The sequence below is a fragment of the Mesoplodon bidens genome, assembly GCF_964165515.1.
Source record: "Mesoplodon bidens genome assembly, chromosome: 1".
In the NCBI taxonomy this organism is placed as follows: domain Eukaryota; kingdom Metazoa; phylum Chordata; class Mammalia; order Artiodactyla; family Ziphiidae; genus Mesoplodon; species Mesoplodon bidens.
The window spans coordinates 84,645,093-84,657,518 of NC_138176.1; the positions used below are offsets into that span (position 1 = coordinate 84,645,093).

The window sequence follows — 12,426 nt, forward strand, 5'->3', positions numbered from 1 at the left end:
TATACAGCATCTAAGTGCCTGGAATATCATAAGCCTTTACTAGCAGAATGCTGAATGAACAAGTAGGTGTCTGTAACACTTCAGCACCTGAGGACAGCAGGTAACTTACCTGGCTGGCTGCAGATGGACTAGCACAATTCTTCCGGTAACAGGCCAACATGTGGGCGGTCTGATTAACCAGAATTTCCCTGATGACCTTCAAGGGCTGGTGTAGAACTGCTTTAAAAGCTACTTGCACAAAACAATGAAAAGGGCATCAAAGGTTTAGCTCAGAAATTGATCCCTTCAAATAATAAAAAAAAAATTGCTCTTCAGACCACTCAGCAAGGGATAACAGCATTTAAAAATGTTCACGCCATGTGTTAATGTTCTCCTCTTGACTAATTATAATTTAGCAAATGAAGAACAATAGCCTAACTATAACAATAGGCAGGTAATTGGTCCAGAATTTTCCTCAGAATATTAGAAACAGATCTCTGCACACACACAGAAAAGACCACTTTACTATCTTCTGGTGTTCTGAATTCTTATGGGATGGATTACTCTTTCTTCTAAATCTTAGTGTAGCATTTCAATTGGGGTTTGGAGCAGGGAGGGGAGAAGAAGCCAGAAAACTCCACCTCAGGCCCCGACCATTTCCTAATTATCTTGGTATGGATAAGCAAATTCAGTCTCACGTGAGGGACCATCTTCTATTATCCTCGTGTCCCAGAGGGCACACTCATATACCATAATGAGTCTAAGTATCACCTTCCTCAATTTCAACTCAGTCCCCCGGGGAAAGAAACTTTAAACAAAACTGGATAGCACGGGCCCGACTTACTGCTCTCCTTACTAGTCTAGAGTTAGAAATGCTGATTATTCTCCTTCACCCTTTGCTTTTACAAGTTCTGAATTTACCCACTGAAAGGCTGCACCACCACAGGACCTGTCAGCTACTAACTTGATTAACCAACGAGGCCTGCCTGCATTACTAGGCAAGGTATACTGCACCCCAGAATTAGCAAAGTGTTACCTGACTTGGCAAAGAAGTTGATAAGGGCATCAGTCTCGCAGCTCTTATAGAGATCAGCCAGCTGGGAGCTGCAGTTCAAGCCCAGATTGTGAATCCGAAGTCTTCTCTGTCCGCTGACAGTCGTGTAAAGCACAGCACACTGCAGAGGCAACATCGAGGGCACATGTTTTTCTGGTTAACATATTCACCCAAGCTAGCCTAATCTTATTTACATTTGCAAAACAGTGTGTACAGCCAAAAGACCTCTAAACTTCCCTACAGGATTTTTTCTATTATTGCTAAAGACTGAACAACAACACATAAGGGAGGAATAATGACCAGTCATACACTGGGTTCTCATGTAGCATTTCACTGGTTTAAACTTAAGCTTTGATGGGGCTATTCACATGCACATATCTGTGCATTTCCACAACTAGCCTACATTTCCTAGCTCAGATTTTATTACCAGGGATTCAGGTCCAGAAATAATACCTTCATGTTCTCATAGTCCTCCTCAAGGCTCACTTCGATTAAAAATGGACAACTAGCTTTGGTGATGTACTTAGGTTTTATACTAATAATATATGCATATATTTCAAAAATGCAAACAAATAACCATTTCCCTAAATAGGTGTGAGTTTAAAATAAACAGTTTTTCCTCAACTTGGTGCCAGTCTCTCTCCTTTCTTTGAAGGTGATGCTCATGTCTGAAAGCTATGATCATTAGAATTTCTCCTGTTTCAATTCAAAGTCTCCATGGCTTCTAGTTAATCTTATTTGCTACAAAGCCAAATCCTATGGTTACTTGCTTCTGATATGATAACACGTCTCAGCAATGGTGTCTGGCACATGGCAGTCAGGAATGCAGCAAACCAGTGAGTGAGTGGGTACTGATGCCTGTCCTTCTGACCTCAAGTCTGCGGGGCTCTCATGCAGACATACATAATCGTTACTTCACATAAATAGCATATATAAATCAGTATGGAGAATATACCACAGAGTGTTCTAATCTAGTGACTTTTGCCTTTGGAGAAATGGAGATGAATTTCTTTATGGAGAGACTAACACAGTTGATGGCCCTGGAGTCTCCCCCACTGATCACTGTCAGTAACAAACTACAAAGCAAAAGATGGGAATACATTTTAGATCACCTGGATTAAGGCTCCACTGTCTTCACTGAGTTTGTCATCATGCTTGAACTCCACAGTCACTGCCTTGTCACAGTCAATGGCTGCCATCTCTACATCAGTGGTGTTGTTCATATAGATGCCACCAAAGAAGTCAGTGGCTCTGAAACCTAAGGATGAGGGAAAAGGATAATTTTGCTTCTCCTTATTTTACTGTTATTTTCTTTGTTGGCCTGTTAATGAGTTTGAAGAGGAAACAATTATACAACAGAGACCTGAAAAATAATAAAAACGAAAAGTACCTGTGCTGGTACGAACCCTCATAATAGCATCAAATCCTATTTTCTTCTCAATATCATTTCTGAGGTCATTCAAAAATTGTTGGCTGTCCAAGTGCACCTAAAAAATAAAGTATGATCATGCCCACCAGGTGGCGGCAAAATACTTAAAAATAACAATTCTTTTTGAAACAAATCTTGATTAGAACCTACTTTATCCAGAAATCTCAGAAAGGGTTCTGAAAGCTTTTTCAGTGTCATTTATAATCTTCCGTCTTATCAAATCCCTCATCTAGTTCCTAATATAAATATGTAGCTAGGCAAGGAAAACTAAGTGCTTTCATCAAAATACAACTAGCTGATGAACACTGTCATTTATGTTGGGGGAACACTCGTTCCCACTCCGTGTTTCCCTCTGGAGGTACATAACTTCGAGGCGCCCCCCCCCCACCCTCTTCTCCTCAGGGGAGGGCAGGTGACTTATGCAATTTCTAAGCTTGGGAAAAGGAACTGGGCAGGTGTAGCTCGGCCTCTTCCACATCTTCTTTCTGGGGAAGCAGCCTGCCTGCAGGAAGCACATGCTTCCTGGCCCTCAATACAGTAGCAGGGGGCAGGAGTCCACAGGAGACGCTTTTGTCTGTGCCGCCTCGTGCCTCGGTGTAAAGTTTGTCTCACTGAGGGGAAAGCGTTAGCAAGCCCACTTGCCCACAGACCTAGGTCCGTTCCAGGGCTCGCATTCTGATCGTCTCTTGACTCTCTCAGTTCAGGCTTGGAGGGGGCGGGGGGAGCATCATGAACTGACCCGCCCCATATCATAACACTTTAAAACAAATATATAGTCACTTTTAAAAACAATACCTTAAATATAGTTAATATAAAATATCAAGATTTTATATTAAATATATTTCCCCCCAACATGGAAGCTTAACATTAACATTCAACTCTGAGGCTGAATGAGTCAATCTGTGGCCATACCTTAGGGAGCAGGCAAGCAATTCCTAACCATCTGTCCGTCCTTTTCCATCGGACCTAGAATTTACATTTGTTGGCTGCCCACAAGGGGGCACAGATTTCTCACCCTGAGATCTAGGCACCAAAAGTAAACCAGCAGTGGAAAACCGAGGCAAACAAATTGCTGGCCTTTACCTGGAAATTGTTGTACTTGTAGAGGGTTCCTCCCGTGAGCTGAGGCACGAGACCCAAGGAGGCCACATCCACGTACTGACTGGGGAAGAGGAAGAGCGTCACGCAGCAGCCGTGAGCCACGCAGTCCTTGGCTAGAGGGTCGTAGACATTTGTCTGGGGCTGGAAAAGGATCTGAAGAAAAAGATACACAAAGGGAAAAAGGAAAACCATGTAATGTTTCTGGTTTCTGTTTTTAATTTCTATTGAATTCTCACTGAAGTTTTTTAAATGAATTTTTTTCCCAGTTAAGTGCAGAAGTGAGCCATGATAATCATCAGCGCAGAGGCCACGTGTCGAGCACCCCGTGCTCCAGGCATGTGCCGTGTTTAATACATGTATGTGTTCAATGTTATCTGATCCTCTGACAGCTCTAAGGAATCTGACGTTTAGTCCTCCCTTTCACAGACCGAGATGAGGCAACTTGGTTGGTGTCACGTGGCAGCGGCTGGATGCTTACCTCACGGTTTAGCCTTTCCCCCGACTTGTCCCCACGGCTACACTGCCAGAGAGGGTCTGAGCAAAGCATATTTTGAGCCCCAGGCACGTCTGCTTCGTGCCTCGGGAGTGCTGTCATACGGGACCATCCACTACATTCGCCCTCTACCTTGATCTTCTTTCTGCATTTCCCCCCATTTCTTCCATTCCCCTAATAGTCTTATCACTCAGTCTCTTACACAGATTATACATGAAAAAAGTTTGAGACCTTATCTTATTTCAGACATCAGTTTTTCTAGGAATATACAATTTCCTAAATTATTTACAATTCAAAATTTTCCTACAAAATACAATGTCCTGGATTTATACATTACATGTAGCTTCTCCCCCTTTCCTATACAAAGCACACACTCCCTTTCCCTTTATTCCATTTTAAGAACTGACATATGGACTTCAAAGGGCAACTGTTTACAAATACCTTCTCTTTGTCAGTATTAATCAGTTTTTTGTCATCTCTGTTTCTGAGCTTCCCTGGTGCTTCCGCAGTTGGCAAGGAGGAATGGAAGATGAACAGCTTCCCGGGACAGTCAGCTGCCTGGGGGAAAAAAAAGAGTCTTGGGTGGGAAGTTTTATTTTAAGGGACTCAGGAAAGTAAAATATAAGTACTTTCTATGAGCCAAGCACTGTATACATCTCATTAATCCTCACAGTAACCTTGTGCCTTCTATAGATTGGGAAACTGAGGCTCAGGGAGGCTAAGTGATTTGCCTCAAGTCACACAAGTTGTAAATGAAGGGACCAATTTTTTTTTTTTTTTTGGCCACACTGTGCGGCTTGCAGGATCTTAGTTCCCTGACCAGGGATCGCACCCGGGCCCACAGCAGTGAAAGCACCAGGTCCTAACCACTGGACCACCAGGGAATTCCTCAAAGAGCCAATATATAAATGTAGGTCTCTATACTATGATGCTTTAAACACCTATTAAAATGATGTGTCCACGTAAAAATACTTTCTCATTTAGCCAACAGTAGTCTTTCAGGACCAGGTAAATCCCCTGATGATAGGATTCCCAGGATCATGATGCAATACAAGCTTTTCTTTGAAATCATTAGTAAACACAGATTAAACCTGAAGGGGTACTTCAAGGAAGGATGCACAAGAATGCAGCGGTGGTGTGGCAACAGCAGACACAAGGAACCAGCTATCAGGCAAGATGACAAAAGGAAAAAATGTGGGATCAACATCACACTATCTGTAGTCCCTGAGAAGCAACAAAAAGCCGAGGGAGGCTCCATGAAAGTTAAATCAGCATTAAAAATATTTAAAATCTTATTTAGGGAGCTAAGAAGTAACCTACAAGCAAAATTTACTGAAAGTGTATGATTCAGTATATTGCCCCTCTCCCATCTTGCCTCTCTCCAAACCACCCAGGCACACTGTTGCCTTGAAATAATTTCAAGGCAACTGTTCGGATCACATAGGTGGCTTTTCTCCTCAAGACTCCTGAAGGCTTTCCATTACAGGACAAAGTCCACATTCCTTTATTTGGGTGGGAGCAGGAAGGCCGGGAAACAGTAAGATGTGTTGCTACCAACGTTCGCTGTGTGCAGCTCTGCACCAGACCCTTCGCGAACATTTCTTATGTAATACTCACAACCTGGTGACGAAGGTAGTATTGTCTGCATGTTAAGGATAGGAAAACTGAGGCTCATCCAATTTGGCGAGGTCACACAGCATGTGAACAACAGTTCTGAGGCCCTTTGGAGTTTAGTCTGAATCTGTCTTTCCAGTGTAATCTCGCCCCTGACCATCCCCTGCACTGGAAGTTGCAGCCACACAACCTTCTTGCTTTCCTGGAATACACCACGTGCTTTACACACCTCTGTATTTGTTCCCTCTGCCTGGAATCCATCTTTCCTTTTCCTTGGCCCGGAGCTGTTGTTCACAAAGATGCGGTTTAGCGGCACACACTTGTGTGCCTGGGTCAGCTGCAAGATGTGAAGTCATTTGCTACTAATAATAAGGTACTTGGGTTTGTGAATAAGTTCCTTAAAAAACAAATGAAGAGAATTCAAGGCTAGCCCTGTCTTAATTTGTCTCACCGAGTGACACTGTGATATGCTTTGTGGAGTGGGTCCCAGCTGACACCCTGGGGAGGGTGTGTAACCCATGCCTCATCTTGTCTTTGCTGTGTGGCCAGTAGTGAGCAGTGACTTTATTGTTGTCCAAGTCTTTTACCAAAAATTACTGATACGTAACAGCATTAATAAGAAGGAAGGCAAGGCTGAATGAAGAGCACGGGCAGTGACTGACCCTCCATGTGTATACACACCACATAGGAGAAAGATGTTTTCAACACTTTGGCCAACAAAGACAGTAGTTCCAATGACCAAATCCAAGTAAAATTTCCAGTAATATTGATAATAACACATTAAATTTTTTGCATTTCTATGACTAAATTTTTTTCATTTCTATCACTTTTATAAAAGTACTTTTTATTTTAATCCAAGGAGCAGAAAAGGTATAAAGCTTTTCTTAAAAGTCTATCTTTTCCCTGACTTTTCGTGCCTCGCCTGCCCAATTCCCCTAAAGAATTCATTGTCAAAAATTCTTCTATCGGGCTTCCCTGGTGGTGCAGTGGTTGAGAGTCCTCCTGCCGATGCAGGGGACGCGGGTTCATGCCCTGGTTCAGGAGGATCCCACATGCCGCGGAGCGGCTGGGCCCGTGAGCCATGGCCACTGAGCCTGCACGTCCGGAGCCTGTGCTCCACAACGGGAGAGGCCACAACAGTGAGAGGCCCGCGTACCACAAAAAAAAAAAAAAAAAAAAAAAAAAAAATTCTTCTATCATCTAGATCTTCTGTACTCACAGACGCACTGTTAACTTTATACCACAGTAGTTAAAAGCATGGGTCCTGGCTCCTAACTGCATGGGTTAGAATCCCAGCCATTTTATCAGCTAAGTGACACTGGGCAAAATATTTAACTTCCCTAAGCCTCAGCTACGTAATTATATGACATAGGAAAAACAGTAACTACAAAATATTGTTGAGAGAATTCAATGACCCAGGACATGGTGTTAATCATAATTACCCATACATGACTGCCTAGTTAATATTACCTATGGAGTAAAACTCTGAAGGAAAAAAAAAAAGTACAATATTGAAAAAAATAAAGCATATTTATTTTTTCCTTATATAATGGCTCTTAATTTCAGATTTATTATTTCATTAATCACATCCTTATAAAATCTTTTATTGGTAGCAATAAAAGAAAGAGCTCCTATGGCATTATATGCTTTATAATCCCTACAAAATTTATGTTTTTACCAAAATCTGATTGTGCCCACATAAGTGCATCATGTAGGATTAGATGAATGACATGTCATTCTTATTATGGTGGAAACAGGTTGAGAAAGGCTGGCCTGGAGAACCCATTTTTCGAAATTCAGCTCCGATGTCCTTTCCTCTGAGAAATGTGTTATTATCCCCCTCAGCAGAGCTGGTTGCCTCTACCTCTATGTCCCTACTCTGCTTTGTAAATAAGACTTTTCTAGAATTAATGACACTGTTACAACTTTAGGTATTCTACTGTCTTCCATGGATCACAGGCTCCTTGAAAAAGGAAGGACCTTGATTTTTCTACAATGTGTTTCTCCAAGCCCCCTGCCCAGGGTCTGGTGCCTTTCACTCTATAGATGCTCCATAAATTTCTGTGGAAGGAATGTTGTGATGCATCATCTTGAAACCAAATTTAAGCATATATTAAGACAAATGAAAGATAAATCCCCCCCACCTAATGATATATTTGAAGCATAACCGCTAAAGGCCATTTCCCTCCAACATTTTGCCAGACTCTATTTATCTAGTTTTATGGGGGAAGTAAGAGCTAACTCAGAAAACTGTTCTGAGGCCAACTTAAAAGACAATGCCAGAAATTCACATATAGTTGAGTTATGAGTGTCAGATTTTGAAAGAGATGCAGATTTTGGAAGACTATATGGAAAAAAAGACACAAAGAGTACAAGAGGCTGTGGACACGGAAGCATGTACAACAGAAAATAGGGAATGGAAACCTTTAGTTGGATAGTTCAAGGGCTTTTGAGAAAGTATGCATCAGAAGTTACCAAACAGTCCCTCTTTATCTTTGTGACAAATTAGCACATGTTTTATGTTAGTTTTTGTCTACTCTCTTTCTTTGCTTCAAAAAGTTTATTACAACTAATTATATATAGACTTTACTTGGCATCTAGCTGATAGAAAGTAGAGCTATAATTCAAATGGGGGAGTCCAGTTCTAAAATGTCTCCACTTGGACACAAATAAGAAACATTGCACTCTGATGCTCTTTCAGTTTCTCCTCCCCTCCACAGAGAATGAGACTCTCAGCTCTGGCCTCTCGTGCAGAACACCTTGAGCTACTCGGCTGACCTGCTGCGGTACCGGACTTCCCAAAGTTACTCTTTGCTCTCCTCTCCTACTCCCTTTATTTTTGGGAACACAAGCAATGAACATCACACATGGTATTACGGAGTTACATCTCTTCTACACACTATGAGCAACTTAGAAGCAGGGACAGTAGTCCTCACATTGTCTTAACAAAACACAGGCATTTAACCAATCTTTGTTGATTGAAAAAATAAGTGAATGAATGATGTGGTCTCTTCAATATTTAGATATTACCCTGCAAATTCTCAAAAATGTTAGCTCTTAGCCTAATAATGACTTCAGGCAAGAGTTTTAGTACCCTGTATATGTTATACAAATTTAAGTCTTACTGATTTTTAGCCACACGGGACCTGAAAAGATGATGAGATGATGTGACGGTCAGAGGCAGCTAAGCTATCATACACACATCAGACATTTACACACACACACACACACACACACACACACACACACACTTTTATCTTATTTGGAATTTTTTTTTCCTTCATCCAAACCTGATAAAGTTGCTATGAGGGAGAAAGTATCAAATTGTACTACAGCAGTTTCTACTCTTATACAACGAATTACACAATCTTCTTGGAAGATGCAGAAGAAACCTTTTTCATTAAGGTTATTTATGGCAACGGTCTATTTATAAAAAAAAGTTTTGAGGAAACATGATTAAAGGCACATATACAATAGAAATGCTAAGGCAAATGTAAAGAACTGGAAATCACTAAGAAGGTCAGGGAAAATAAATGGTTATATTAGAATATCTACCCTAAGTAGTATCTTAGTAGTTAAAGCTAAAAGAAACATTATGCGTTAGACTGCTTATAGCAACCGACTCTAGGAAACCAGCTAGTGAATCTTTCTACATGTAAGAGACTGAATCATGCAATAATGTCTCCAGTTAATGTTCTACACAAGAAAGAACTTTCTTCATAGTGTTCTTTCTTAATTTAACCATTAATTAACAGCTTAGGGCAAGACATTAAATCATAGTTAAACAAAAGCGTTCTTAGTGCAAGTGTAATGTGAAGTTGTACAGGTCAGGTATGCAATTTTCTCATGAGTTAACTTAACGTAAGGATATTCCAAGAGATGGCAGAATGAATAACAATTCTTTATGCTGGTGGTTCCCAAATATGGATAATCAGCAGAGCAAACTGGGGAGCTAATGAATCAGGATCTCTGGAAGTGGGGCCAGAGATCTGCATTTTAAAAAAGTACCCGCCCATTAATACGTGACTCCATGACTTGGGGCATGCCTGCCTTCCCGGTCTTCCGCAGCCGTGGAGTCCTGTGTGAAGACGGGCTGGGAGAGCAATCTGCCAGCAGGCACAGGGCAGTAAGCAACACTAACATTATGTCCAACAGTGTCATTTTATAAAGGTAGCTCCTTAACTTCATATAAAGACGGTTCTTGGGGCTTCCCTGGTGGCGCCATGGTTAAGAATCCACCTGCCAATGCAGGGGTCACGGGTTTGAGCCCTGGTCCGGGAAGATCCCACATGCTGTGGAGCAACTAAGCCCATGCACCACAACTACTGAGCCTGTGCTCTAGAGTCCGCGAGCCACAACTACTGAACACATGTAACACAACTACTGAAGCCCACGCGCCTAGAGCCCGTGCTCTACAACAAGAGAAGCCACCACAATGAGAAGCCTGCACACCGCAATGAAGAGTAGCCCCCGCTCGCCGCAACTAGAGAAAGCCCGCGCGCGGCAACAAGGACCCAACGCAGCCAAAAATAAATAAATAAAATAAATTTATAAAAGAAAAAAGCTATAAAAAAAGTTCTTTACCTTCTCTAAAGGGAGTTCATTCTACTTTGTAAGAATAATGCTACTTATTTACTTTGATATTTGTAAAGTTATTCTGATTAGTTATATTTAGATATTAGCTTCTTCTCATCTTTAAACTTCAGTGTAAAAGTACATGCTACTCTAACATTAAAAATTGCAAGTATAACAAAAAATAACATGCAAAAGACATGAAAGTAGATTGACTGAAATGCACTGGCCTCTGGCAAATGACAGGCAGCTGAGAACACTGACAGCGCAGTTATGGTACTGAGCAACCTCGAAGAACATCATCCTTAATAAGAACACAGTGGTTTTCAGTCATGTATCATAATATCACATTTTAGATATATGGAATGCATGTACACAAGTTGCTTTATATATTTTTTCTTTCAAGGCTGCTAAGCAGCCTCTAGACCTCTTGTGGACTGCCAGTGTGGAACCCATTGTGACAAGACATTATTGCTCCCTTTTAGAAACGATATATTGGTTTGAGCTGGGATTCTGGATGCGTGTTTTTTTTTTTTTTTTTTTTTTTTTTTTTTTTTTTTTGCGGTAGGCGGGCCTCTCACTGTTGTGGCCTCTCCCCCTGCAGAGCACAGGCTCCGGACGCGCAGGCTCAGCAGCCATGGCTCACGGGCCCAGCCGCTCTGCGGCATGTGGGATCTTCCCAGACCGGGGCACGAACCCGTGTCCCCTGCATCGGCAGGCGGACTCTCAACCACTGCGCCACCAGGGAAGCCCTGGATGCGTGTTTTAATGAAGCCTGTATATTCTTTCATGGATGAAACTTCCTGTGTGTGTGTGTGTGTGTGTGCACACATGTGCCTATCTGTCTTCTTTAAAATTTATTTACTAGCAACTAAAGAAGAGCCATGCTGCGCTCTTCTTTCCACTTTACTGTCTTAACTAATGATTTATTGGCTTATGAATATCCACTCATCTTTCAGGAATGAACACGTGAATACAATGTTACTCCCAGTACTAACTTCTCAGAGTAGAAAGACTTGTAGCGTCATATATAACTTATCACGTATCAGGAAATTTACATAGGAATTTCTAGACACTTTATTGGAGAAGAGAACAACAACAATTGCAAAACTCTTTCAAACTGAAACAGAAGATATTTGTCCTTAGCAATGTGGAATAAAATAGAAATTCCCAAGTCTTTCTGTAGCCCAAACAATGATCACTGCTGGCTTCCACGGGATGAAACTTAACATCTCCAAATTGCTTTCTGATGTAAAATTTATCTTTAATTTTATGTTAAATTAACTTGTATTGAGGCTTTTTGAGGGATATCTACAAGTCTTTGTTCCCATGAGTAAATACTCTGAAGACCAAAGAACCCAGGCAAGAATCACTATACTGGAACCAGACTATAATGTTTGGTCATAAAATTTATGTGGAAGTATTTCATTAACTAAACTCTGTAGGGTTGTTGTTGCTGTTTGTTATTACTGCTAGCCATTTTATCTTAAAAAATAATTCAGGGCTTCCCTGGTGGCACAGTGGTTGAGATTCTGCCTGCTGATGCAGGGGACACGGGTTCATGCCCCAGTTCGGGAAGATCCCACATGCCGCAGAGTGGCTGGGCCCGTGAGCCATGGCCGCTGAGCCTGTGCGTCCGGAGCCTGTTGCTCCGCAGCGGAAGAGGCCACAGCAGTGAGAGGCCCGTGTACCGCAAAAAAAAGAAAATAATAATTCAAATGTAACTTTAATAATAAAATTTAAAAATCAATTTTAGGAACTAGCTGTCTGGGCCAAAGTGGTTTGACTCTTGTGCTAAGGTAATAATGATTAAGAGTAAGCACTTTCCAACCATCCTGCCTTCCTCAGATTAATGTCTTTATTACTATGAAAACGACCAGAGTCCCTCGGGCTCAGCTTCCCAACCAGAGAGTTGGCCAACCCCACTCTGCTTCTGGCATTCAGCAAGGCCCCAGGCAGCATTCACTTCTGTCACTGACTGTGACGAGCTTGCACTTGCATGTTTGAAAACCCCAAGGAAGGAAAGAGATGGAGATTTTTCTTTTCATATCTGGTAGTTCAGATATTGTTGAAATAATTTAAAAATAGATCATATAAAGTTCACATAAAAGACAAAAGGAGGAGCTAAACTGGAAACTCCGACAAAATCAGTTGCTCAGATGCTAACAGTGCTGGAATGTAAAC

General features: G+C 41.6%; 1 protein-coding gene across 2 annotated transcripts in view; it reads right to left on the reverse strand.

Annotated features, from left to right (window-relative positions):
- SEC24D (SEC24 homolog D, COPII coat complex component) overlaps positions 1 to 12,426 on the reverse strand; it is a 109,569-nt gene that overhangs the window by 14,237 nt on the left and 82,906 nt on the right. For both annotated transcript variants that reach the window (XM_081226235.1, XM_081226234.1), the window contains exons 14-19: positions 4,498 to 4,614; positions 3,546 to 3,716; positions 2,424 to 2,520; positions 2,146 to 2,291; positions 1,016 to 1,154; positions 110 to 228 (exon numbers count right to left, since the gene is read on the reverse strand). In XM_081226235.1, the coding sequence (XP_081082361.1) occupies positions 110 to 228; positions 1,016 to 1,154; positions 2,146 to 2,291; positions 2,424 to 2,520; positions 3,546 to 3,716; positions 4,498 to 4,614 (789 nt within the window). The remainder of the gene's footprint in view (positions 1 to 109; positions 229 to 1,015; positions 1,155 to 2,145; positions 2,292 to 2,423; positions 2,521 to 3,545; positions 3,717 to 4,497; positions 4,615 to 12,426) is intronic.